This window comes from Haliotis cracherodii, unplaced genomic scaffold, assembly GCF_022045235.1.
Source record: "Haliotis cracherodii isolate W230 unplaced genomic scaffold, xgHalCrac1.p SCAF_5, whole genome shotgun sequence".
Lineage (NCBI taxonomy): Eukaryota > Metazoa > Mollusca > Gastropoda > Lepetellida > Haliotidae > Haliotis > Haliotis cracherodii.
In genome coordinates, this window is record NW_027266308.1 from 47,641,140 (window position 1) to 47,665,728 (window position 24,589).

The 24,589-nt window shown below is 41.3% G+C and overlaps 1 protein-coding gene across 1 annotated transcript in view; it reads right to left on the bottom strand.

The window, feature by feature from the left end:
- The window catches only part of LOC139443967 (ryanodine receptor-like), a 203,752-nt gene that overhangs the window by 75,130 nt on the left and 104,033 nt on the right, over positions 1-24,589 (bottom strand). Inside the window, exons 37-62 of the mRNA XM_071224857.1 lie at positions 22,979-23,074; positions 21,693-21,764; positions 20,578-21,388; positions 19,365-19,548; positions 18,952-19,038; positions 18,515-18,701; positions 17,869-17,950; positions 17,337-17,458; positions 17,041-17,116; positions 16,396-16,575; positions 15,125-15,274; positions 14,414-14,529; positions 12,866-12,924; positions 12,228-12,326; positions 11,679-11,777; positions 10,975-11,251; positions 9,881-10,005; positions 9,553-9,701; positions 8,142-8,349; positions 6,671-6,703; positions 4,849-4,978; positions 3,777-4,016; positions 2,568-2,793; positions 1,895-2,157; positions 972-1,135; positions 79-299 (exon numbers count right to left, since the gene is read on the bottom strand). Coding sequence (XP_071080958.1) covers positions 79-299; positions 972-1,135; positions 1,895-2,157; positions 2,568-2,793; positions 3,777-4,016; positions 4,849-4,978; positions 6,671-6,703; positions 8,142-8,349; positions 9,553-9,701; positions 9,881-10,005; positions 10,975-11,251; positions 11,679-11,777; positions 12,228-12,326; positions 12,866-12,924; positions 14,414-14,529; positions 15,125-15,274; positions 16,396-16,575; positions 17,041-17,116; positions 17,337-17,458; positions 17,869-17,950; positions 18,515-18,701; positions 18,952-19,038; positions 19,365-19,548; positions 20,578-21,388; positions 21,693-21,764; positions 22,979-23,074 — 4,456 coding nt within the window. The remainder of the gene's footprint in view (positions 1-78; positions 300-971; positions 1,136-1,894; positions 2,158-2,567; positions 2,794-3,776; positions 4,017-4,848; positions 4,979-6,670; positions 6,704-8,141; positions 8,350-9,552; positions 9,702-9,880; positions 10,006-10,974; positions 11,252-11,678; positions 11,778-12,227; positions 12,327-12,865; positions 12,925-14,413; positions 14,530-15,124; positions 15,275-16,395; positions 16,576-17,040; positions 17,117-17,336; positions 17,459-17,868; positions 17,951-18,514; positions 18,702-18,951; positions 19,039-19,364; positions 19,549-20,577; positions 21,389-21,692; positions 21,765-22,978; positions 23,075-24,589) is intronic.

The following is a 24,589-nucleotide window of genomic DNA, read 5'->3' on the forward strand; positions in this document are numbered from 1 at the left end:
TGCTGTAATGGGACAAAAGCAATCTGACTCTCTGCTCTGTAGTCTAAATACACATGAACCTAAAGAACAGCATCTCACCCAGTGAAGGAGACAAGGAAGTCGGACACGGTCTCCTGCTGGCCCTTGGTCAGTGTTCGGCACTTGGACAGTCTGTACACCGTGTGGAGCAGCGAGTCCATCAGGTGGGAGTAGTGGTCAGCATCACTGAAGTACTGGCTGTTGTGGGTCAACATTGGCAGCACTGAGTTACACAGGTACCGGTTCAAGGCCAGGGCCATGTCACTCTCAGATGCCATAGCCTGCAAGAAAAACAGTAGGTTAGAATCAATTAGAATGAGCATAGATACCCCTTTGTCAAGCCAGTTAGAATGAGTGAGTGAGTATGGTTTTACGCCGCTTTTAGCAACATTCCAGCAATATCACGGCAGGGGACACCAGAAATAGGCTTCACACATTGTACCCATGTCGGCAATCGAACCCGGGTCTTTGGCGTGACGAGCAAACGCTTCAACCACTAGGCTACCCGACCGCCCCCAGTTATAATGAGCATAGATACCCCTTGGTCAAGCCAGTTAGAATGAGCATAGATACATGCCATAAGCATTGACAGAAGCATCCAAGCTGTTTTTACATTAGAGTGATCCCTGCAAAGAACTATCGGTATAAAATAAAATTGTACATCTGGATCTTTTCTCAGTGACGAATATGGGTATGAAACTTTTCATTTCATGCTATTTAGGTAGTATTTGTTATTTGAAACGAATTATTGAAGCATGTGTCTAGAAACAGTACAAGACACTGAGCAAATTATTGAAGTTTTAGAATAATGTCTTATATTTGAACTTGCATTGTTAGGGGTAATGTAAATCCATGCAATTCACACCTTTTTCTCAGTGGTAATTAACATGGTAAAATGTGATGGGAGAACCGCTTCACTGGAGGATTATGTGCTGTAGTAATACTCTACTCACAGAGTCCAATGTGGTGGCTGCCCGGAGATCTGGCAGGAAGGCCTCCTCCAGGATTCTGAAGAAGGTGCTCTGGTCATCCACGCCATACACTCTCTCCAGGAACATGACAATGGACATCTTGTGGTTGGGCAGCAGACCAGGAGGAAGGTCACTGGCCGGGGGAGCTGCAGCGAACACACGCACAGATAAATATAGGTGTCTGATCAGTACGCAGAATATGCTCAAAAACATTGTGTGGTATCAGATGAAGGAATTGTCTATTCAGTTGGAGAATCCATACAAGGTCTCAGTACCAGGCATCTGATCAGAGACCCAGTCATTAGAGATATGCATTTCATGTTTTTGAATGAAGGTTGTTTCATGCCTGAGTTTGAATTCTGCAGCTATTTCAGGCAGGGCCAGGCAGGGGCTGGCATGTCAGAGGTTGATAACATCAGCAAGAATACACAACGATGTGGCATGATTACACACAAAAGCCAAGCTCTTAGAAACCAAACAATCGACATACTTAGAGGGTCTGGGATTCGATATTGTCCCCCCAAAATGGAAAAGCATAATTATGTTTCAGACTAAAAAAAAGAAATTGTCTGACACACAAAGACATCATACAAAATCCCCCACCAAATCAAATGGTGCAGTCTCTTACTACAATCAATGGGTACTGGGGACCTATCTGAGTTCCATGGTACACTAGTCAAGACAGACACTGCCATCCATGTAACTGGTGCGGTCCCTTACAGCAATCAATGGGTACTGGGGACCAATCCTGAGTTCCCTGGTACACCCAGTCAAGACAGACACTGCCTTCCATGTAACTGGTGCGGTCCCTTACAGCAATCAGTGGGTACTGGGGACCTATCCTGAGTTCCATGGTACACCCAGTCAAGACAGACACTGCCATCCATGTAACTGGTGCGACTCACCATCCTGGTCTCCTCCTGCATTGAGTCCTACTGGCAGGATGAAGCGGAGGCCCAGCACCCCCTCCAGGTCCTCCATGGACACCAAACTCCGGAGGATGGCCCGGGCCCTCAGGGACCCGCTGCGGCCCTGCTTGATGGTCTCAGCATCCGGGGCACACCGACCAAGCAGGTCCACCAGGCTGGCATAGAAGTTCAAGATGGCTCCTCCCATGTCGATGTAGTCTTCGTCATCCTCAGATGGGAGAGCAGAGAAGTCGTACTTGCTGTAACGGAATAGGAGTAACAAGATAACAACCGAGCGAAAACAATGCCAACCAATTCATCAGACATAAATAGTACTCAAACTTGAAATGTAGCATTTTATCATTTCAGAAAAGAAGTCATTTTAAAAAACAGTTCAGCTGAAGATTTACAGGTCTCAGACTGGCCAAAAGACTCTATTCTTATGAGTAGTATGTGATCCACATTACAGGATAGAAATTTGGACTAGGCCACAAGCTCGAATCAGTTCATTTGATGTTAACGGTATTCTAGTGATTGGACTTGAGTATTTACAGACCACCATCATATAGCTGAAATATATTGTAGTATGACATTGAACAACAAAGAAACAATTTCTACCACTGACATCAAAATCCGCATATTCCTCCAAAACCTCTTTAACTAGCCTTACCTCTGGAACAGATAGTTGCCACCAGTGTCATCATCATCATTCATGGCTGCCAGGTAGCTGCTGGAAGCTCCATCTCTGGCTGCTGAGATCTGCTCGGACATTCGGATGCCATCCTTGACAGCCTTCAGCAGACCTCCTCCCTCACCCTTCAGGGCGGGGCCCAGACACTCAGGGCGGCGGATCAACAGACGGACGACCAGGTTGGCATTCTCCTCCACACTCTCACCTGCAAGTCAAATGAAGGATGAAATTAAGTAACCACCTTAAATAATAATTGTCTCAGGCAACCATTTGGGGAGTTTCAGCTTGAGAAGTAAATAGTTGCGAGTTTGTTGCGTAAGTTTTCCAACAGCTGTATCACCACTGCCTGTTAGGTAATCAGTGATCAGTGGCTGAATGTATGAGCTAATATCCATGTGGTCAGGGCATGGTGAGATAATCTGCCATGATAATCAGCTACACAATAAAATCTCTTATTCTTTGTGGTTACAAATATTAGGTACTGGGACCAAGCAGTTTTACTTCTGAATTTTCTATAGATTTGTGAAAGTTTGTTCTTGGAGGTTTGAAACCGCTGAATTCTCTACTGATGTATGAACGTTTGTCTCTTGGTATTTCATGATTTAGTGTTTCTTATAGCGTAGGAAGTGTAAGAACCAAGAAATCATGTCAGACTCAATAATGTGTCTAATTTACACTTGTATTTCTAAAATTGGTTCATATTTTTTGCTAGTCTATGTTGCAGTAAGCATTATTCCAGCTTCATCATGTCAATCTGTAAATAATCAAGTCTGGTCACATAAACCAGTGGTTGATACTACAAGCAACATCCGACTCAATCCAGGTGACAAGTCAGGGTGGAGGGGTAGCCTAGTGCTTAAAGTGTTTGCTCGTCATGCAGAAGACCTGGCTTGCATTCCCCAAACGGGTACAATGCTTGAAGCCCATGACTGGTATCCCCCACCATGATACTGCTGCATTAAAGCTGAAAGTAGCATAGATCCAAACTCACTCCCTCACTCACTCACCAAAAATGACAAATCACCAAGGCTTACCACCAAATCTCTTAAGACAAGTACACATTACTGGGAACCATTTCTAACCCAGAATGCCCACAGCCTTGAAATGTTTCAAAAAGCATATAATGAAGCATCAATAAGCCAACTGACACATTCCTGTGCCAGCATACTGACTGCATTCTCAACTCACCATTGACCCACACACAGAACCTGAGGAAGTCCAGGAACCTCTCTCCCTCCACCGGATCCCAGCCGATGTCGGGATAACCCTTCTCAATGAGCTCCGCGTTTGTCTGCAGGCCACACCTTGACAGGTAGATGGCGATCTTCTCCAGGTGAGACTCCCGCAGAGCCAGGGCCAACTCGTTGTTGTCCATGAGAGAGGCACACGCCACGTCCAATGGGCAGGACCCTCGCAGGGAAGGCCGGGCTGCGCACACAAGGATGAGATTGGTGAAGGGTAGGACATGTGGTTTGGGGGAAGAAAATTTACACGAAAGAGAATAATTTGACAAATTGAGTAAAGAGTTGCTTGCTCTTAATACTTCAAAGTCAATTTACAAAGCTAATGCTGAAGAAAAACACTTCATCATAAAACAATATAGTGGCTGTTATCTTGAAAGTGTTCTGCATTCATAAAAGTAATTATCTTTCCAAATTAATTTCTGACATATTTAATATGACTTCTTGGATATGTCACAGTACTCATGGTACTTGTTACCACATTGTGTCATACACTGAAAAACAATGGAGAGTACTGCAAACTGAATAAAATTGTTGAAAAGTATCCGAAGCCAGGAAATCTTATTCATTGACTTTTTATTTGATTGGATACTTTTCTTGACACATATCATGTACTAAATTTGTGACTTTTCACCAAAATGACAAAAAGCTGACTCCTTCACGCACTGTCACCTACAGGTAGGGGGAGGTAAAATGGGGTCTTAACGTCATGTTCAAGAACATTGCACTTTCAAGACAATCATGCATGTGAGTGTATGTGGCTGCTATACTAGTCTTGACTTATGCCAGTTTTAAAATGCTAGCCCACTGACATAGCATGCCGCAGTTTAACATAGATACTCCACTCAGACACTGTATACAGACTACGAGCCAACCAGTCCCTGTTTTATACTCTCAATGCCGAATGGCAGGGTAACAACCAGTACCATCTTTTCACGTCTTTAGATGTGACACAGCTGGGATCGAACTCAAACCTTCCACTCTCAGGGTAGACACTCAAACCTACAGCAGGGTCTCACCTAGAAGCATGCTGCTGTTCTCCAACAGGTAGCTCAGATGGTCAAACATGGCACTCTGGTTCTGACGACTTGTACGACAGAAGTAACACAAGAATCGACAGCACATGACCACCATCTCAGCAGCTGCATCCTGCAACAACAAACATCACCAAATGACATCATTGTCTCCTACACCCACTGTCCACCTGCTCTCTCACCAGACAACCAAGCTATGATGGTATGATGGAAACACTGACATTATCGTGACGATTTCCTACAAGCTCAGACTACTATACACACACAAGTTTTACAATGTCAATGTTTACAATGACAAATATCTTACAATTTTATTTAATTCACACATATTTTTGGAAAATTTGAATTATCTCCCTTGTTTCAAAGAACCACTGATTCCACTTTTACATGCATCTAAATAAACCATTTTTAGAATGAATCTATTTCCAGTTTTGAAATTGAAACATCTTTTTCAAACTATATTCTCCCTTGCTATTGCAGGCAAACTGATAAGTCTAGTGACGGAAATATAAGAATTTCATTCAGTTATTTTATACCCAATATCATTAAAATCATATCTTAGTTCTCGTTACCGCTAAACAAAGATCTAAGGACATCCCATTGCAGGTCATGTCATCTTTCATCTGACCAATCAGAGCATCACTCATCAGATATGAAAGTGACAGTTGGAATGTGATTTTTGCTCGTGCAACCTTGAATAAAAACACACAGAGTATTCCAAACGACAGTTATGGGCTTTATGTCTGTATTCATACAATCTAGACCATCTGTTCGCCATTCCAGACTGTTCTTTTCTTCAGTTTTTATTTTTTTAGTCGAGTATATGTCAAAATATGTTTCGAAGCGTAGTTGGGAGTTTGAAACTTGTGCCGTAAAGCTTGATTAATCTGCCTTCTGACTGGCTATTGTCAACTTCTTGTTAGTCATTCCATTGGTCAGTCAAAGTTTGCGAAAAGTCGGTCAGACGTGACCTGTAATGGGATGTCCTCAGATCTTTGTTTAGTGGAGCGAGAACTAAGATCTGATTTTAATGAGATTGTTTTATTCCGTAAACCATCCCCAGTTCATACTTTGAGTATACACAGAAACATGGTAACACAACATGCATCCAGTGATGTAGGGACTACACAGAAAAATGACAGAGTACTATGCTTTGAAAAAAAAAACACGGGTAAAACCCAAAACATATAAAAAACATAAACTTACAAAATAAAGCAAAATGTATTTCTTTACGTAGTGTTTTCCAGTTTAACACATGCCAACATCCATAAAGTCATATGCAGCTCTTATCTAACATCATATCAAACTTGATAATGAAACAATTTTGACATCAATTTTTCCAATACTTAAAGACAAATTTGAAATCATGAATGACTTTGATAAATTAATTATTAACATATTTATGACTGATCATAAATCCTCTGCTAGTTTAGTAAAAGTTTTCTTCAAAGAAACACTTTATTATAGTAAGAATACTTATGTCAATATAAGTTATCATGCTCAATTAACAAAGAGAAATATATAATCTAATTCTTACTTCTAATTGAGGGTGATAACATTGCACTATATTTTCTTGAAAAAAAATACTGGCCATAAAAATTATTTCTGCAGTCGTACAGCAAATGAATTATCATCTAAACCACATTACAGTAATTGAACTGATCATACTACTCCCTAAAAAGTTGACCACTGTAAATCAAATATCAAAAGCAAAGTACATAGCACTGTGACGTCATTCTACACAGAATTACGCACCCAAATATACATAGTTACAATCTTTGACAAAAGTATCCCATTAAAAACTTACCCAAAACGTTTTCTTCCTCTCCTTATTTGATTGCTAATTAAAAAGTTCATAAGTATGATGTGCATGGAACGAACAGAAGCAACACGCACATGTATATCTGGAGTATTAGGCCGTTATATCATGGGTTACAAGCTCAGGCAATGATGACAAACAGCAAATGCAGGCAACGCTCTAGTGAATGGTAGCCAAGTGACAATTATTGCTATTTACCAATTCTGACGCTGATCAGTGAGCAGGTACAGTAATAGGGATCGACACCCTCCTCCTCCTCCCTTCCCCCCCCCCCCCCCCCATCCAAATCCCAAAATATATATTCATGATCCCTAACTTAAAAGTTCAGTGAGGTTGGGTACTGATGACATAAAACCCCTTGACAGTAAATCTCAAAACACAAACCCCCATTTCCTTCAAGAAAATCATGATAAAAAAATGTGACTAGAGTTACCCTATTCACTATAGCCAGTTTTGTATACCGTATTCGACGTAATAAGCGCCCAGGGCGCTCTCAGAATTAGAAATAGGGGGCTCTTATTAGAATATTATTTTGGTGGAAAAAACAGAGTTGAAAGATAAATTTTGTGGTTTATGCTGATGGCCTGAACTGTTTATATACGACAGATACATTTTTCCAGAATTTAATTGCCCATTATTAAGGGTGCATATAACACACGAGTGAGTATTATACACGAATAAATAAGTATTGAGTACATTGATCAATCGGAAGGGGGGCTAATTGGGATTGTTCACTTGCCATTATATTATGCAAATATCGCTGTGGGGGCTTGTTAGAGCGGGGCGCTTATTACATCGAATACGGTAAATGAAAATTCTTCTTTAAGAAGCTGGCAATCAGGAACGGCTATTACAAGGCTGCCAACCAATCCCATCTGGAATCAGTACCAATAATTGTCTCCTGGCTAATGAATGGCATTAAGATGAAATTGGAACCAAAGGATCACATGAACAGAACAAAGGTGAGTTAATCACTGAAGGTGCTTTCTGTGTAAAGGTCAAGCTTTCTGTGGAAATCAGAGGTTGGAGAAATTTAAAAACAGGTGATCCTTTAGGAAGTTGACAATGCAGATACTGAGGTGAGAAATGAACAATTAAAATTAAATAAGAATGAGTCGTTATAATAATGTTACAAGTTGTAGATGTACAGTAAAGCTTTTTTCAAATTTCCCAAAATATCCTTTCACCCAAAGAAGCAAAATATAATTTCGCAATAAAAAAATGTTTTAAAAATTCATAAATATATATTATACACAATCTGGTAATTTTTTAATTTGATGAATCATCTCCTAAGAGATAATACATGATGACAAGAAAAGTAAGATTTCATCAACATTCGAATGATTTTTCCCTCTTTTTGATCCTCATTCTTTTCCAAGCTTGGACAGTGTACATCTACCCAGAGCATTCATCACATAGATATGTAGGAAATGGCTAATCTACAGTAAAGAAAGCTCACCTTGTTCTGTTCAGAGATGCTGTCGATGGTCTCTGATGTTGTGGCAGGCTGGCGGCCTGCAGTTTCAGGTGCTCCACTGGTGGCGGACTGCTGCTGCTGCTGAGCTTTGTTCAGAGTGTTCACCATCAGCTGCATGACAGTCTCGTGGACACACAGGGCTCGCATCAGGTCAGGGTGCTGGAAGAACACCTTGTTGTCCATGGCACGACTGCAGGGAAGGGTCACCAAGTGGAATCAGTTCAGAAGCTACATATTTCTGATCAATTGCATTTAACCATATATAGTTAATATATATCTTCTTGATATGGAAAGGGAACCTAGGTAATGGTTATAAACACAATAACCAGAGTTAATATCAAACTCTAGCCACCTAGATTGCTACCTACTTGATTTTAGCCAGAGCTCCGGCTACCTACTTGAGACTAGCTAGAGATCTCATGCATCGACTTGAGACTAGTCAGAGCTCCTGCTACCTACTTGAGACTAGCCAGAGCTTGTGCTACCTACTTGAGACAAGTCAGAGCTTGTGCTACCTACTTGAGACTACTCAGAGCTCGTGCTACCTACTTGAGACAAGTCAGAGCTTGTGCTACCTACTTGAGACTACTCAGAGCTTGTGCTACCTACTTGAGACTAGCCAGAGCTCCTGCTCCCTACTTGAGACTAGCCAGAGCTCCTGCTCCCTACTTGAGACTAGCCAAAGCTCCTGCTACCTACTTGAGACTAGCCAGAGCTCCTGCTACCTACTTGAGACTAGCCAGAGCTCCTGCTCCCTACTTGAGACTAGCCAGAGCTCCTGCTCCCTACTTGAGACTAGCCAGAGCTCCTGCTACCTACTTGAGACTAGCCAGAGCTCCTGCCACCTACTTGAGACTAGCCAGAGCTCCTGCTCCCTACTTGAAACTAGCCAGAGCTCCTGCTCCCTACTTGAGACGAGTCAGAGCTCCTGCTACCTACTTGAGACTAGTCACAGAGCTCTTGCTACCTACTTGAGACTAACCAGAGCTCCTGCTCCCTACTTGAGACTAGCCAGAGCTCCTGCTACCTACTTGTGACTAGCCAGAGCTCATGCTACCTACTTGAAACTAGCCACAGATCTCTGCTACCTACTTGAGACTAGCCAGATCTCCTGCTACTTACTTGAGACTAGCCAGAGCTTGTGCTCCCTACTTGAGACTAGCCAGAGCTCCTGCTACCTACTTGAGACTAGCCAGATCTCGTGCTACCTACTTGAGACTAGCCAGATCTCGTGCTACCTACTTGAGACTAGCCAGATCTCGTGCTACCTACTTGAGACTAGCCAGAGCTCCCGCTGCCTACTTGAAACTAGCCACAGATCTCTGCTACTTACTTGAGACTAGCCAGAGCTCCTGCTCCCTACTTGAGACTAGCCAGAGCTGTTGCTACTTACTTGAGACTTGTCTTCATGAGCTCCTCCTCATCCGGACCAGCCTGAACCAGCAGCAGGGATCTGATGATGCCCAGGTTCTTCAGCAGCAGGTTGATATCCTCGTGACTCTTGCAGCTGATGACATATCCCTTGTCCAGAGCAGTCAATAGCTAGACACAGTATCATTCAGTTACTGAAGCTGACCAATCCTGGTTACTCCTCTTACCAGACTTGTTACATATAGGACAATTTATTTTTATTATTTATCAGTTTAACCACAGACTGAATGGAAAACTCATTTCGAACACAACTGCTGTATGTATTTTCTAGACCAGAACAAGGAACCTACCTCCCCAATACCATCATACTGCCTGTGGAGTAAGCTGAACATTTCTCTCACTAGGTCTTGGTTGGAGATGAAGCTCTCTTCAGACCATTTCACCATTGTTTGTGTTATGAGTTTCTGCATAGAATCTGAAATCAAATAGTCATAAGTCACTACCTAGTCTCAAGAACACTCTACCTGTCAATACAATTATCCTTATCTTGTTTGAGCACATCATGAAAGGTCTTCTCAAAGCTCCCTCCCACTCATCATCAGGTCACTTGATCCCCTAATGACTTGAGGCCATCACCTATGGCTTTCTCCATGCTCACTACCATACATAATATGATCACTATGCTACACCTGGCTTGAGTCCATCATCTATGGCCTTCTCCATACTTCCTACCATACATTTTAGGATTACCATGTCCAGATGGCTTTATCCCATCATCAATGACTTTCTCAATGCTCACTACCACAGTATCGAGTCACTATGCTTCACCTAGCTTATGTCCATGATCAATGGCCTTCTCAAGCTCACTACCAAACATTATAGGGTCATACACCCACCTAGCTTCAGTCCATCATCAATGGCCTTCTCGATGTTCACTACCATACATCATAGGGTCAGTACGCCCACATGGCTGGCGTCCGTCATCAATGGCCTTCTCCATTCTCACTACCACACATCATAAGGTCACTATGCCCCCCTGGCTTGAGTCCATCATCAATGGCCTTCTCAATGCTCACTACCATACATTATTGTGTCAGTACGCCCACATGGCATGAGTCCATCATCAATAGCCTTCTCCATACTCACAACCATACATTATAAGGTCACTATGCCCACCTGGCTGGCAACCATCATCAATGGCCTTCTCAATGCTCACTACCATACATCATAAGGTCACTATGCCCACCTGGCTTGAGTCCATCATCAATGGCCTTCTCAATGCTCACTACCATACATTATAGGGTCAGTACGCCCACATGGCTGACGTCCGTCATCAATGGCCTTCTCAATGCTCACTACCAAACATCATAAGGTCACTATGCCCATCTGGCATGAGTCCATCATCAATGCTCACTACCATACATCATAAGGTCACTATGCCCACCTGGCTTGAGTCCATCATCAATGGCCTTCTCGATGTTCTCCTGCTGACCCTTGCTGAGTCCCACCATCAGCATCAGCTTGTCCTTGAGGCTGAGGTTCTTCGGCACATCCTCCTCCTCTAATGGCTTCTCTTCAGGGACCTCGAACGTGGGCATGTCACAGTGCTGCAGGAGTTCTCCATGGAAAATGCGAAGAGACTCGCGGATGTCTTCGCGGCATGGGCACTGCTGATCCTGGTCTTCCTCTTCCTGTATCTTGAAGGTCAGTAGCGCCCTCATCTGAGCAGAAAATACCAGTTAAACACCAATTACACAATGAAATCATCACAAAGATGCATGAACAATATCATCCATAAATAATATCAACAAAAGTATTGAAAACGATCAAAACATGCTAAGTAAGCGAGGTAGGACCGTAACTTCGCAAAAAAAACTTATTACAGGAACCGGAATGACCATGTAATCAGCTTTCATTAGCATAAATGGCAACATAGTTATGGCAAGGAATGGCAGCTCATCTGTTACAGTATACACAATTGTGACATTCATAAAAATCAATCAAGTTTTGATCAGATACGTTACCAGACAAAGCAAACAAATTAGTGATCATCTTGAAATGTTACTGTTCACTCTACTTGACAACCACAAGATGCTGAGAAACAGAGTTTTAACTTCTAATAGTATAGGCATGACAGGCTGCAAGTACCTGCTCCTGTGGCGGACACCGGAACTCCCTTGTCCTCTTGGCAGTCACTGATGAAGGGAGGTCAGCCTGCTTGATCTCAATGTAACGACGCTTCTGGTCCTACACAAGTAATGTCTTCATGAACAACATAGCAAGATGTATATTCCTGATTTCAAAATTGTCAAGAATAAAATCTATTAAGTAAAGGGCACACACTACTGTCCCCAACTCAAATTTGACCTTACCACTTGCATATACCCCCATTTTCAGTCAAAATATCAAAAAGCATCAGTTCACCACGAGACCTATGTGTCAAATTTGGTGAAGAAATATTTTATGGTTTTCAAGATCTGCCCCTGAAATGACATGTATGGCCAGATGCATGGGGGGGGGGGAAGGATCCAGGAGCATTTTTGGTGTAGCACATATGAAGTGGGGAAGTAGAGAAATAGAGAAAAGAAATTATGCCTGTTGCAGGAAACATATTAATCATCCTTGGCAATTACCTGCTTAAAATGTCTGCAACTAGAAGGAATAAACCTGTCAACAAGACATCAATCACAAACTTACACTCTGGACACTGTGTACAAATCCATCTGAGAAAGCGATGATAGATTCGACCCTGTGCCGCAGCTGAGTGTCGCACAGATGTTGGAGGATGCGGCACACCTGGAGGGGGAAACAAACTCGACATCAGTGAAAGCAGTAACCACACCACTCTCAGAGCTAAACATGATACAAATGTACCTCCACCAGCTGAATTCTATCCCTGTTCACACACTGGCCATGTTTTTGTGTGTGATTTCTTCTGTACATACAGATTTCTCTCAGACAAACCTGTACCCTTCACTAATTAGAGTTCATATCTTTTATCCCAACAAGTATCTGTCTCTTGTAAAGATTCTAAAATTATTTACCTTTTGGTAGATCTTTCTTTGTATGTTTCATTTTATGAAAATCAGCACTTTCATGCATAAATGTAAATTTCCTTGTGGATAATAAAGCATTCCCTACGCCTCCAGTGCTCGCAGTTCAGTAAATCTACAGTAACCCCTGGATCCATTCCTGCGGTTCTCACGATTTCAAATTACCTGCCCCCTTGATTTTCGTAGATCCAGGAGCGAGTGTAGGCTAGTGTACAGCCTTTGGGATATAGAGGATGGTAATAAAGTACTTTTAAGTGATTTTCAAGCAGGAACTTTCCATACCTCCAGTTTGACAGTTTCAGCCAGCTTCATGTTCAATAGTCCCAGTCCCACAGCATTTTCTGGAAGATGAGACGAAGGCATACACATCAAGAGTGGACAATAGGAGGTCATCAAGAGACATCTAAACACACTGAGAGCTGATTCAGGACAGTGAATGTTGATTAATAATATTAGAGCACAGTAACCTGGGCCCTGTTCCACGAAACAATCTTAGCACTACAATGATCGTAAGCCGATCACCTCAGAGATAAGATCACTTTGAGGAACGGGGCTCTGGACTAGACAAGTGGATGATAGCAGGAGTATATTTCCTGTTGTCATGGTATATGATGACAGACATGCAGGCAAGTGTTGCTGTACCCTCCTAGCACCAGTCATTGTGGCCACCTAAACTTTGATGTTTTCCTCTGCTGGCCTGTTGAGTAAGTGAGTGAGTGAGTGAGTATGGTTTTACAGAAATGGACTTCACACATTATACCCATGTCGGGAATCGAACCCGGGTCTTCAGCGTGATGAGCGAACGCTTTAACCACTAGGCTACCCAACCGCCCGACTGGCCTGTTGAGGTGAGGTGAGGTGAGGTGAGGTGAGGTTCAATATTACTTTTAAGATTAATGCACTTACATAGCAATGTGGAGGCATGTGTTTGTGTCTGCTTGTACTAGTCCAGATGCTGGTTTTTATAGTGCTAGCCAACACAGGTACCCTGCCACATGGACATGGATACCCTATTCAGGTACATTATCCAACTCCAAGTCCTTGTTTCATTTCCTTAACACTGAACACCAGGCAGGGTAACAAGTACTATCTTTTAACCTTTTTTGGAATGGCACGGCCAGGGATCAAACCATATGCACTATCCACTACACCATGGAAGCAGCCTTCGCTCGCCTGGGTTCTCTGGCTACATGTTAGAATCCATTATGATGCTTATCATCTCTGGTCCGGCAACACCACACTCTATGTTACGTGCTTCACAACAACAGTAATTATTACACCTCTATTAAGAATCTTGCCATTCTATTGGTTAATCTGTACCAAGTGACGAAACAATACATTTCAATGTTGACAGCGAAATCGTGTGACTGACACTGACCCCGAATATTGACTCGTCACATGATCAACATTGATCTGTCATACAATGAATATTGACTCGTCTGCTAGAAAACAAGATGGCATCTGGTACGAACATTTTACAGTTTGCAGCTAAGATACTGTAACGAAACTGAGGATGGTTTAAAGACTTCATAAACTTTAAAGTGAATTTTGCTAGAACAAAAGGAATAACTATTCTTGATGAGGTAAATATGCGAAAACAAGGACCTTCAGACCGGACCTCTTCAGTGCTCCTACCACCTCAGGGGTCGGGACCTCAGGTACTTGTTTTCCCATGTAGACCTCCTTGTCAAAGAGTAGTTATTTGTATAATGTCCATGGACCCATCACTATAAGTATCAGTGAAAAACAGACCAAATAGCTACATACTGAGCAAGGGTTGATGCCATTGATTTCTTACACACTGAAAACGTAGAGGCAGTAGCTACTCACGTCTTGCAAACTTGTCCCCGAAGACATTGGGCTCCAGGAGGATGAGTAGTTGGCTCAAGTCCTCATCATCCATGAGACCCATCACCAGCATGTTGTCTATCACCTTCAGGATGGGGCTAGAAACAAGACATAATTCATCCTCCCAAAGTACTAATACACAGACTTCACACCAAGGCATGTCCAAGGAACACAACATATTATTGCCCAGGTCAGTGTTCCAGTATGCAATTGTAGCAGGGTGTGGAGTCATCCCACAGATGACATCCTTACCTTGTCAGCTTGCTGACGGGGTTAACCTCTTTGGTCATGTGGACAAGGCGTCCGACCTTCTGATCAAGGATGTCATCTGTGGGATGACTCCACGCCCTGCTACACAATCAATGTCCTTTCTTAGTTCCCTGAGGAATATACAACCCCTGCTGCCTTCTAGGTGCTGGGGGTACATTGATATTACCATATAATTCTACTGGGTACTCAATCAACGGATGAACTGAGCTATTATAACAATGTTATATGCCTATGATGATGATGCATGTTTAAACTTTTAATTGCCAATTGCTAGAAAATTCTGTTAAAGATAGGACAGAAATAATGCACACTTATTTCTATTAATAATGAACCCTATTACTGTAACTTCCAGACACTTTATATGAAATGTTAATTAACTGAAACCTGGAATTGACAAATCTACTTTATACAAGAAATACATACACAAAGAGGTTGGCATTTGACCAGCCAATGGGATCTCTGATATGGGAAGCTCCCTTCTCAGCAGCAATGTTGAGAGCTTGCATCATGTATGACTTCAACTTGGCCAGTGGAAACACAGGTGATGTGCAGTCCTTGCCATCACGCTGTACCCTGGAGAGATAAGACAGACATAATTAATATTCAAATAATAATGTCCTGAAGCATAACAATACTGCAAGCTCATATTTCCATATCTACAACACAACTATCACACAATAGTATGGTTCTTACTGTGGATAATGAACATCAGTAATACTAAAAGCTCAGAGTGATTTGACGACCTTTCACTGAAATGTCAAAATCAAGATTGACCCCCAAACCACAGGCACAGAAAGATCTGCATGGTGCACATGCAATGTTTCATGTTTCTTGGGGTGTTTTGATTCGGGGATCATTCTGTCTCTCGCAGTCATTTTTCGAAGCTGATTTCCTCTCCTTCTGGAGAGTGCATTTTAATTGTTCACTGAATAGCCTGAATTTTCAAAACATTTAAAAGACCCCAAAAGTGAGAGAGATATGACAATCTGTATTGGGAGAAAAGGTACAGGTAATCGACGTGAGGATTGTGAAAATATGCAGGAAATACCCACCCCCTGCATAAAATGGACTTGTCCGACGTTGCCTAGGTCGGATTCTATTGAGGGAGTCATCATTGTTAAAATACTGGTAAATATTTTTTGAAGCTTGTACATTTTATCATCATCCTTAAAGAGGCCATATATATATAATGTTGATATCTCATATACAAAAATAAACGACTTGTTGTTTATTTCTTAACTATACTGATGTCCAAAAGAGTTTGTTAAAATCAACTGTACATGCTGGGTTAGAACTGCTCTCCAGGAACCTGTTCGTAAGAGACGACTGAATGGATTAGGTGGTCAGGCTCAGTGACTTGGTTCATTGTGTGCCATCATACACCAACGGCATGGATCGTTGCCCACAGCATTGATCACTGGATTGTCTGGTACTTGATTACTTCAAGACCACTGACATATAGTGAGTGAGAGAGTATGGTTTTACGCCGCTTTTAGCAATATTCCAGCAATATTACAGCGGGGGACACCAGAAATGGGCTTCACACATTGTACCCATGTCAGGAATCGAACCCGGGTCTTTGGCGTGACGAGCAAACGCTTTAACCACTAGGCTACCCAACCGCCCCTCACTGTCATATAGCTGGAGTATTGTGATAAACAACATACAAACCAATAAATCCCAACTGTACATACCTGGCGTCTATGTCTCGGTCTGACAGAGCCAGGATAGGTCTGATGGAGACACTCTGTTCCATGCTAGGGATCTGGTGCTTGATCTTGTAGCTGTCTGCCAGTGGACTGAGCTTGCGATACAGACTCAGCGTTTTGGTGTTCGGGGTGAGGGGGATGATGTACTCATTCTGGGTCAGAATCCTGAACCGAAAGATAACATCATCAACCTCCAAAAATAGGTGTATCTTGTATAGTTTTACAGAAGATAGGCAATAACTATAAACAAACACATCTGCTGCTAGGTAGTATGAAATCATCTAAGTGGCATCACAAACATATTGTATCTCCTTGAACACCACAAACATATTGTGTCTATGTGTGGTTTTGAAAGCGCATGTTAATATATATCAATCGTTTTTTACACTATGAATCATTAACAACTTCAATTCTAATCATTTCTTAAACTCTGAAATGTGCAACGTAGATCGTGTTAGGTAGGCAGAGCATGTATACTGTTTTGTTGGTCATCTACCACCTACGACTTGACCTCGGTTAAACCGCTGATCATCTATAACGCTCATCAATCATTTGGACCTTGAAGGTAGCGTTGTAGTGAGGGATCACTGTATTTCATCATTGACAACCTAATGTCTGTATGCTATTTACCTGGCGGCTGTATGTGATGAGAGATGCATAGTGACGAGGAGGTTGTGGAAAGCATGTCGCAGAGGACCAGACATGTCTGAAAGGCAATACACAATACATTAGCCTCATACAAAAAATAATGACATGAAAAACTAATTTTCAGACAAAAGCAATCAGAATACAGACAGATGATATAAAGTAGATACCACTCCCTATTGTCTCCAGCAAGCCGTTAAATGTCTCTGTATTTTCTTTCTAAAACAATATGCTGTTAAATACTGTACGCTTGACATGAACTTCTATGCACAAATACTCACATTCACTCTGAATACAGTACATAAGTTGCTTCTCATCAACATGCTTTGTTAGGGCGTTGGCTACACGGTGGTTGCCATGGGCACAGACAGCCATGTACAGGTCAAGAGTCCGAGCATGGAAACTGGAAGAGCAAGAATAGGATATATAAATCACAACAGCTACAACCATAAACATATTAAAAAATAGCCCAATCAGAGGATAACCAATATGCTGCAATGAATTAAGAATTGTCTGTTTAGCAAGGAGATTGAGTGCAATGCACATGTACAAATATCGACAAGATATTTCACTTGATCGTTCTACTATTACATAAAATATAAGCTGTTATTACTCAAAACACTTGTTGGCACAGCAGAAATCTCTGGTGCTGATAAACCTAGAAATATAATCAGGGTGGACACTGGGACACTTAAGGGATTAATTTCTGCCCAGCAAAAGTACAGTGCCTTAGATGACTGGGCCACATGTGCACCCTTCTCTATATAAGAAATAAATCCCAATAAGAAGCTGTGAGATAAAAGCAACACTTACTCCAACAGATGCTCATACTCTATAAGCTCCAGAATGTCCAGGCATCGATTCTCTTCAGGTACATGGATTGCCAACATTGCAACTGAAATAGGTCAAACATGGCATTAGGAAACTTACATTTGATCAGCGGTAAAATAATATAGTAACTTGGGGCTATATTTTATGTTTTTATTGGATAATGGATTTGCTGACCCTATTTTCATTTAAAAAAAGAGGGGGAAAAGACAAATATCAACATTTAGACTATTTTTTAATGTGAAGTTTACATGACTTACAGCCTTTCCATTGGACGAGAGGTCGGTCACATGACCATGAAACTCACATTCATAAGTGTATGAATGACACAGTTTGACATTCAAAATCTATTATTATAGTTATTATCTATTAGATTATATTCTAAAAATGATGTAAACACTGATGGGCTATGTCCACAATAATGGGGAAAACCAAGGGAATTCCCGAGCAAGAGTAAATACAGAAGTGTTGTTTCTGATCATTCACACCATTCTAATCTTTAGCACACACTGGGAAGTCAAAGTTCCGATGTTCATTCAGTTTGGCCCCCACTCTATGAAAGTTCATGCTGAATAAACTCACACAAAGTGAAAGTCAATTCTCAACCTGCTGTAACATGTCTCCATCTTACCTGGTTTCTCACACAGCATACTGTGGCCTCTGATGTCAGACAGCTTCATGGTGTGGACATTGACGGCGATGTTGGGCACACGTGACCAGTGACACGGGGCAAGGACCTGGACGTCCAGGCGGGGAGGGCTCATCGGTATCACAGACTTGGGACCTCGGAACACCGCGGCCGACAGTGGCAGCGACGTCTGCAACACAAACAGGGTTTTACAGCTGCTGTAGGACTCATTGGAAGGAATCCATGTTTTGTTACAAAATTCATGCCATGGCAGATTAACCACTGTAATTTGAAGGTGGTCTTTAACTTCATTTGAGCAGTATATGTCACATGTGAAAGGTGAAAAGATTAGATCTTGTATTACACAAGCTGAGACATCAAGTCAAAAACTTATTATCGTGGTATGTGATTTACTGCAAAACAGATCGTTATCCAGTCACCTTGTGGCTTCCCATTTCAAACTGGAACATTTCTTTGATTGTCGGCTCACATATGACAGCAGGGAACAACATGGTACCTGGTTCCACCTGGTAACATCAATTCTCATTCATTAGACATCGACACCTTCACAAGTGCAAAAGGGACAGGTAACATCAATTCTCATACATTAGACGTCGACACCTTCACAAGTTCATCATATATAAATGTTGGTCTTTGATAACACTTATATTCTAAATAGGGTTAAACACAACATAAAAAAACATGTACAATTACAAAGCAAAGGTAATTTCACTTTGTGATTGTTTTATTAATCTGACAGAAGTACATGTTTTATTTTCGGTATAAAGTGCAAAAGTGGGAGGGAGGTTTTAACACTTGGACTCTGGATCCACCTGTAGTGCTCTGAACTTACCTGGAACTTGTTGGCGACCTCTTTACCATTGACAGTGAAGCTGAGCATGCCCGTGGAGCAGTCGATGAAGCAGCCAATGGCGAGGCCAGGTGATGACCTCTTGCCTGACATCTCCTGGTTGGAGTCCGCGTACCTCTGCTGGAGGTCTCCTGCTGACACCATATAGCAGTTCTTCCTGCTGACGCTGAGGAACAGATTCACACCAAGGTCATACAGAAATAACAGCATGTGTCAGTGTCAGTATATATGTCACAGTCACCAATATTCCAGCTATATTAAGTTCTTCCTGCTGACGCTGAGGAACAGATTCACACCAAGGTCATACAGAAATAACAGCATGTGTCAGTGTGAGTATATATGTCACAGTCACCAATATTCCAGTTATATTAAGTTCTTCCTGCTGACGCTGAGGAACAGATTCACACCAAGGTCATTCAGAAATAAGAGCCTGTGTCAGTGTTGAGTATATATGTCACAGTCACCAATATTCCAGCTATATAAGTTCTTCCTGCTGACGCTGAGGAACAGATTCACACCAAGGTCATACAGAAATAAGAGCCTGTGTCAGTATCAGTATATATGTCACAGTCACCAATATTCCAGCTATATCAAGTTCTTCCTGTTGATGCTGAGGAACAGATTCACACCAAGGTCATACAGAAATAAGAGCATGTGTCAGTGTCAGTATATATGTCACAGTCACCAATATTCCAGCTATATTAAGTTCTTCCTGCTGACGCTGAGGAACAGATTCACATCAAGGTCATACAGAAATAAGAGCATGTGTCAGTGTGAGTATATATGTCACAGTCACCAATATTCAAGCTGTATTAAGTTCTTCCTGTTGATGCTGAGGAACAGATTCACACAAGGTCATACAGAAATAGGAGCATGTGTCAGTGTGTGTATATATGTCACAGTCACCAATATTCCAGTTATATTAAGTTCTTCCTGTTGATGGTGAGGAACAGATTCACACCAAGGTCATACAGAAATAAGAGCATGTGTCAGTGTCAGTATATATAACACAGTCACCAATATTCCAGCTATATTAAGTTCTTGCTGCTGATGCTGAGGAACAGATTCACACCAAGGTCATACAGAAGGACATAAATGTGATATTATGTCACTGTAGCCCAATATTCCAATATAGCGTGAATAGAAACTACCAATAGTAGAGATACCCTTATCTATTTATTTATTTATGACCTACCTGGACTTGATCTTGTAGTCCATGTCCATGGAGGATAAAACAACATGCCTGATCTTCTTGGAATCGAAGGCCGTTGCATTGAAGTGGAAGTTGGTTGTTACCCAGCCTACATACACCTGTGATGGGTCCTGACCTGGGAAGATCCTCACAGCATAGCAATACTCGTCTATCTGTTCAGCCAGGGCATTCAACTCTGCCATTTCTTCAAATCCATTCTCAGACCCTTCAGGAAACTCGGGTAACATCGGTCTCCGCTTCATCTGGTCCTGAAACTCAAATGGGATGAATTCTCCTTCCAGATCAAGATCCTGAGAGTCTGTCATGTCAGAACCGGAAGTGATCCTGACTGGCGGAAGCGTTGCTGATTTCTTTGGTGTAGCTTTCTGTGCGTCCTTGCCAAGCCTCTTAGATATGTCATGTTTCCTGTCCAAGCTTGAGTACTCTGTTGAACGTGTTCTTCCCATGTTGTTGGGAGACGGGTCCCGAGACTTGGATCTCCTGAATATGGATGTGAATGGTGACTTGCCACGTTTGGTGTTCTTGTTATCACCGATGTGTTTGGCCGAGTCAAGCATCTTGTCTGCGAGGAGGGACAGTTTGGATCCAGATCTCTTCTGTTTGGGTGGTGTCAAGAAAGAATCGGAAGACTCATTCAGTTGGGATTCACTAGCAGCTGCTTTCATGCCTCCTCCTGTCCTGTCTGTGATGGCAGAGTCGTCAAGTGAACGTCCTTTACCAGACTTGGCGGTCTGTCTGAAGGTTTTCCTTCTATCATCAACAGAACCGTCATCAGTAAGACCTCTATGCAGGGCTGTGAAGAAAACAAAAGATACTTCTTAGTTAGTGTTTTTCACAGGGAACAGCATGCCTGCTTAATGCAGGAGGAAAGCTCAAACTGGCACAGGTCATAAAGGTTTAACACTATGGTGAAAACATGAACATGGTGCTGACAAACCTAGGAACATAATCTGGGCAAATCTGGGACTCGAACCCCTGATCATGTTCCTGGCAAGCCTAAGGGATGCAACTCCGCACAGCAAATTGCAACACTTCAGATGACTGGGTAACCTGTGCTTCCTCTGAGTATTCGCCTCATTACATAAGATAACACTTACTTTTCCGGAGAGTGAGATCGGGTCCACCATTGAGCATGTCAGGGCCTTCCTCTGGTGTGTAGTCCTCCTCATCTGTTCATCACAACAACACCATCAGAAACAGCATCAACAACACCATCAGAAACAACATCAACAACACTACCACAAACAACATGATCAGTAACACAGTATTTAAAAACAACAATTATGTCCCATACATTAATTATTCTGAGGCAAATACTTTCTATTCTCAACATCACTTTTCTTGTACTCATCACAAGTTTAAATGACTGGCTTTTCAATTATTCTTGTCTTGTGAAGCTTATGTGATGAACATGTTCTGCATTTTACTCACAGAGAAACACATGATGCTCAAACTTTGTACTCATATATACTTCAAGCATGCTATTTCAAACTCTGCCTGAAAAAGTCTATATTTAAACATGCTGCATCATACACGATCTTAATGCAGAATACTATGCCTTCAATTCAAATCTCACACGATGCCTCCATGCAGAACAATTCACAGCTTCCCTGAGTCAATTTCATTTTATAGCCTGGCTACACTGTATCACTTGATACCATATACATCGCCATGCATAAAACGACCCCAGCTATAACGTGACACCCCTGTAGAATATGTTATATTAATTCATACACCATGCTTTTAATGTGACACCCTTGTAGATACATATATTTAGTTAATATACCCTGCCTAGACACCCCTGTAGACACCTTTTTTTATTTTGCAATGACAATTTTATTTTTTGCTCTGCACTGATCAATGCCTTGAAAACAATATTTCCTTGGGGTAAGTTGACGAATGATGACAGATGTAATTGACTGAAATGTTCCACAATCAAACTGCCAAGTTGTTGTTTTCATAACTCTGATGAACTATCACTACACCAGCACCAACACAGAAAAAAAGAGCTCTAAAAAGAGTGACACCATCCCCATGCATATGGATCCTGCTGCTAATAGACATATGTGAAAACAGGAATCATAATAAATGTAAATGTACCATAGTATTCCATGCAAAACATGTGGACACTCACCATCCTATGATTAATGAATCAATATTATTCACATTGCTACCTGAACAAGGGCGTCTTAAAACTCTAAAACATGTTCCATCTAAAACACTGAGTCCAATATTAAATATTAAAGCAATTTGATCAAAATTGTACACCTAAACGGCTCATCCAACAATTCCATAAAAATTCCGCTCAAATACTTTTGACACAGTCCCTATTAAATATTTGCCATGGTAACAAGAAGAAGCTGTGATGATGTAGTGGACTTACTAGCCTCTGGTATGGTGTCCTCCAGTATGCTGTCGGGGACATGGTTATGGTGGGGACGGTCATCATGCTCGCCCGACCCACTCTCACTACTCTGGTCTATAAGGGGTTAAACACACTCAACTCTCAGCATACGTTCATTAATGTTAGTATGCTATACATCACAGTCATGGCTTGTCTGAACTGGAAATCACTGAATATCTTTGCCGTTTTAACATTTCTTAAAGAATCACCTATTTATCAGTTATGAGAACCTACAGCTTCAAACATGATAGCTGCATTAATAAATCCCTAACAATTCTTATAACAGACAGCCAAATCAGACAAGAATATCAAAAGGTATGAAGTTTTCAATATGAATAATAAAATTTCAGTATGCAAAAAACACCATGCAAGAAATGAGTACATGTTAAAATAGATAAATCGAGAATAATTAGTAGGCAATTCAGGCCTTCTATTACTTGAAACCTGGTTTAAACACATTTTTCTTAAAATCACAAGGTCAGTGGTTGAAACAAAAATAAAAATAAATTACAAAAAGTCACTGAATAGTATTGTTGGTAGAGTAAAAATAAAACATATGACCATTTATACATTTGTTAAACGACCCATGAAGATCTGGGGTAGAATAGGTCTTTAGCAACCCATGCTTGCCATAAAAGGCGAATATGCTTGTCTTAAGAGGAGACTAACGGGTTCGGGTGGTCAGACTCACTGACTTGGTTGATGCATGTCATTGTATCCTAATTGTGTGGATCGATGCTCACGATATCAATCACTGGATTGTGTGGTCAAGACTCGATTTTTACAGACCACCATCATATAGCTGGAATATTGCTAGGTGCGGCATTAAACCACAAACAAACAAACAAAACATTTCTTAAAGCAGAAACTTCCAGAATAAGTAGGCATTGGTAACAACCACAAACATGATATGTCTTATAGAATGTACAATATTGACTTGGCCTGCTACACATTAACTATTATTTTCTAGTTTTATTAAATACATTAACAGACTTGGGAAGAACAAAACATGACTGTCCTCACGATTTGTCTTTTTTTCCAATTTTTCCAAACACCTCGTCACCACAGTAGTCAATGGACATGCATCAACCAATATGACTGAATCATGTGCACATGTTTGGTCTTGGTAGTGTAGTCAGATAGAAGACAACTCAAATCGACAGATATTTCTTTTAACAATCTGGATAATGGTTCCACTGCATGTACACTACATGTTACATATTATTAACCCTTTACATCCTGATCACTATTGATATCTATGCATCTATGAAGCCAACAAGAAGGAGCAATCGCTATGCAAGACAGTTTCAACACGGTAATGTTAAGGCAATGTTTTAGAGATGCCCTCAATATGCATGGTCATAATAGGGAAAATTAAAACAAAATTAAAAAAGTGTCCTTTACTAATACTCACTAAAAGCACCAAGTCTGAAACCCACACACTGTCCAGCAAAATTAATAACTGTGACAAAGTACTAAAATAAAAACAATGATTCCTTATCTCCAAATTCCCCAAACAAATTAAATCAACTTAAAATAAAACAGAAAATAATTAGAATTTCTAACAAGCAAGATTGTTTATAATTTTTT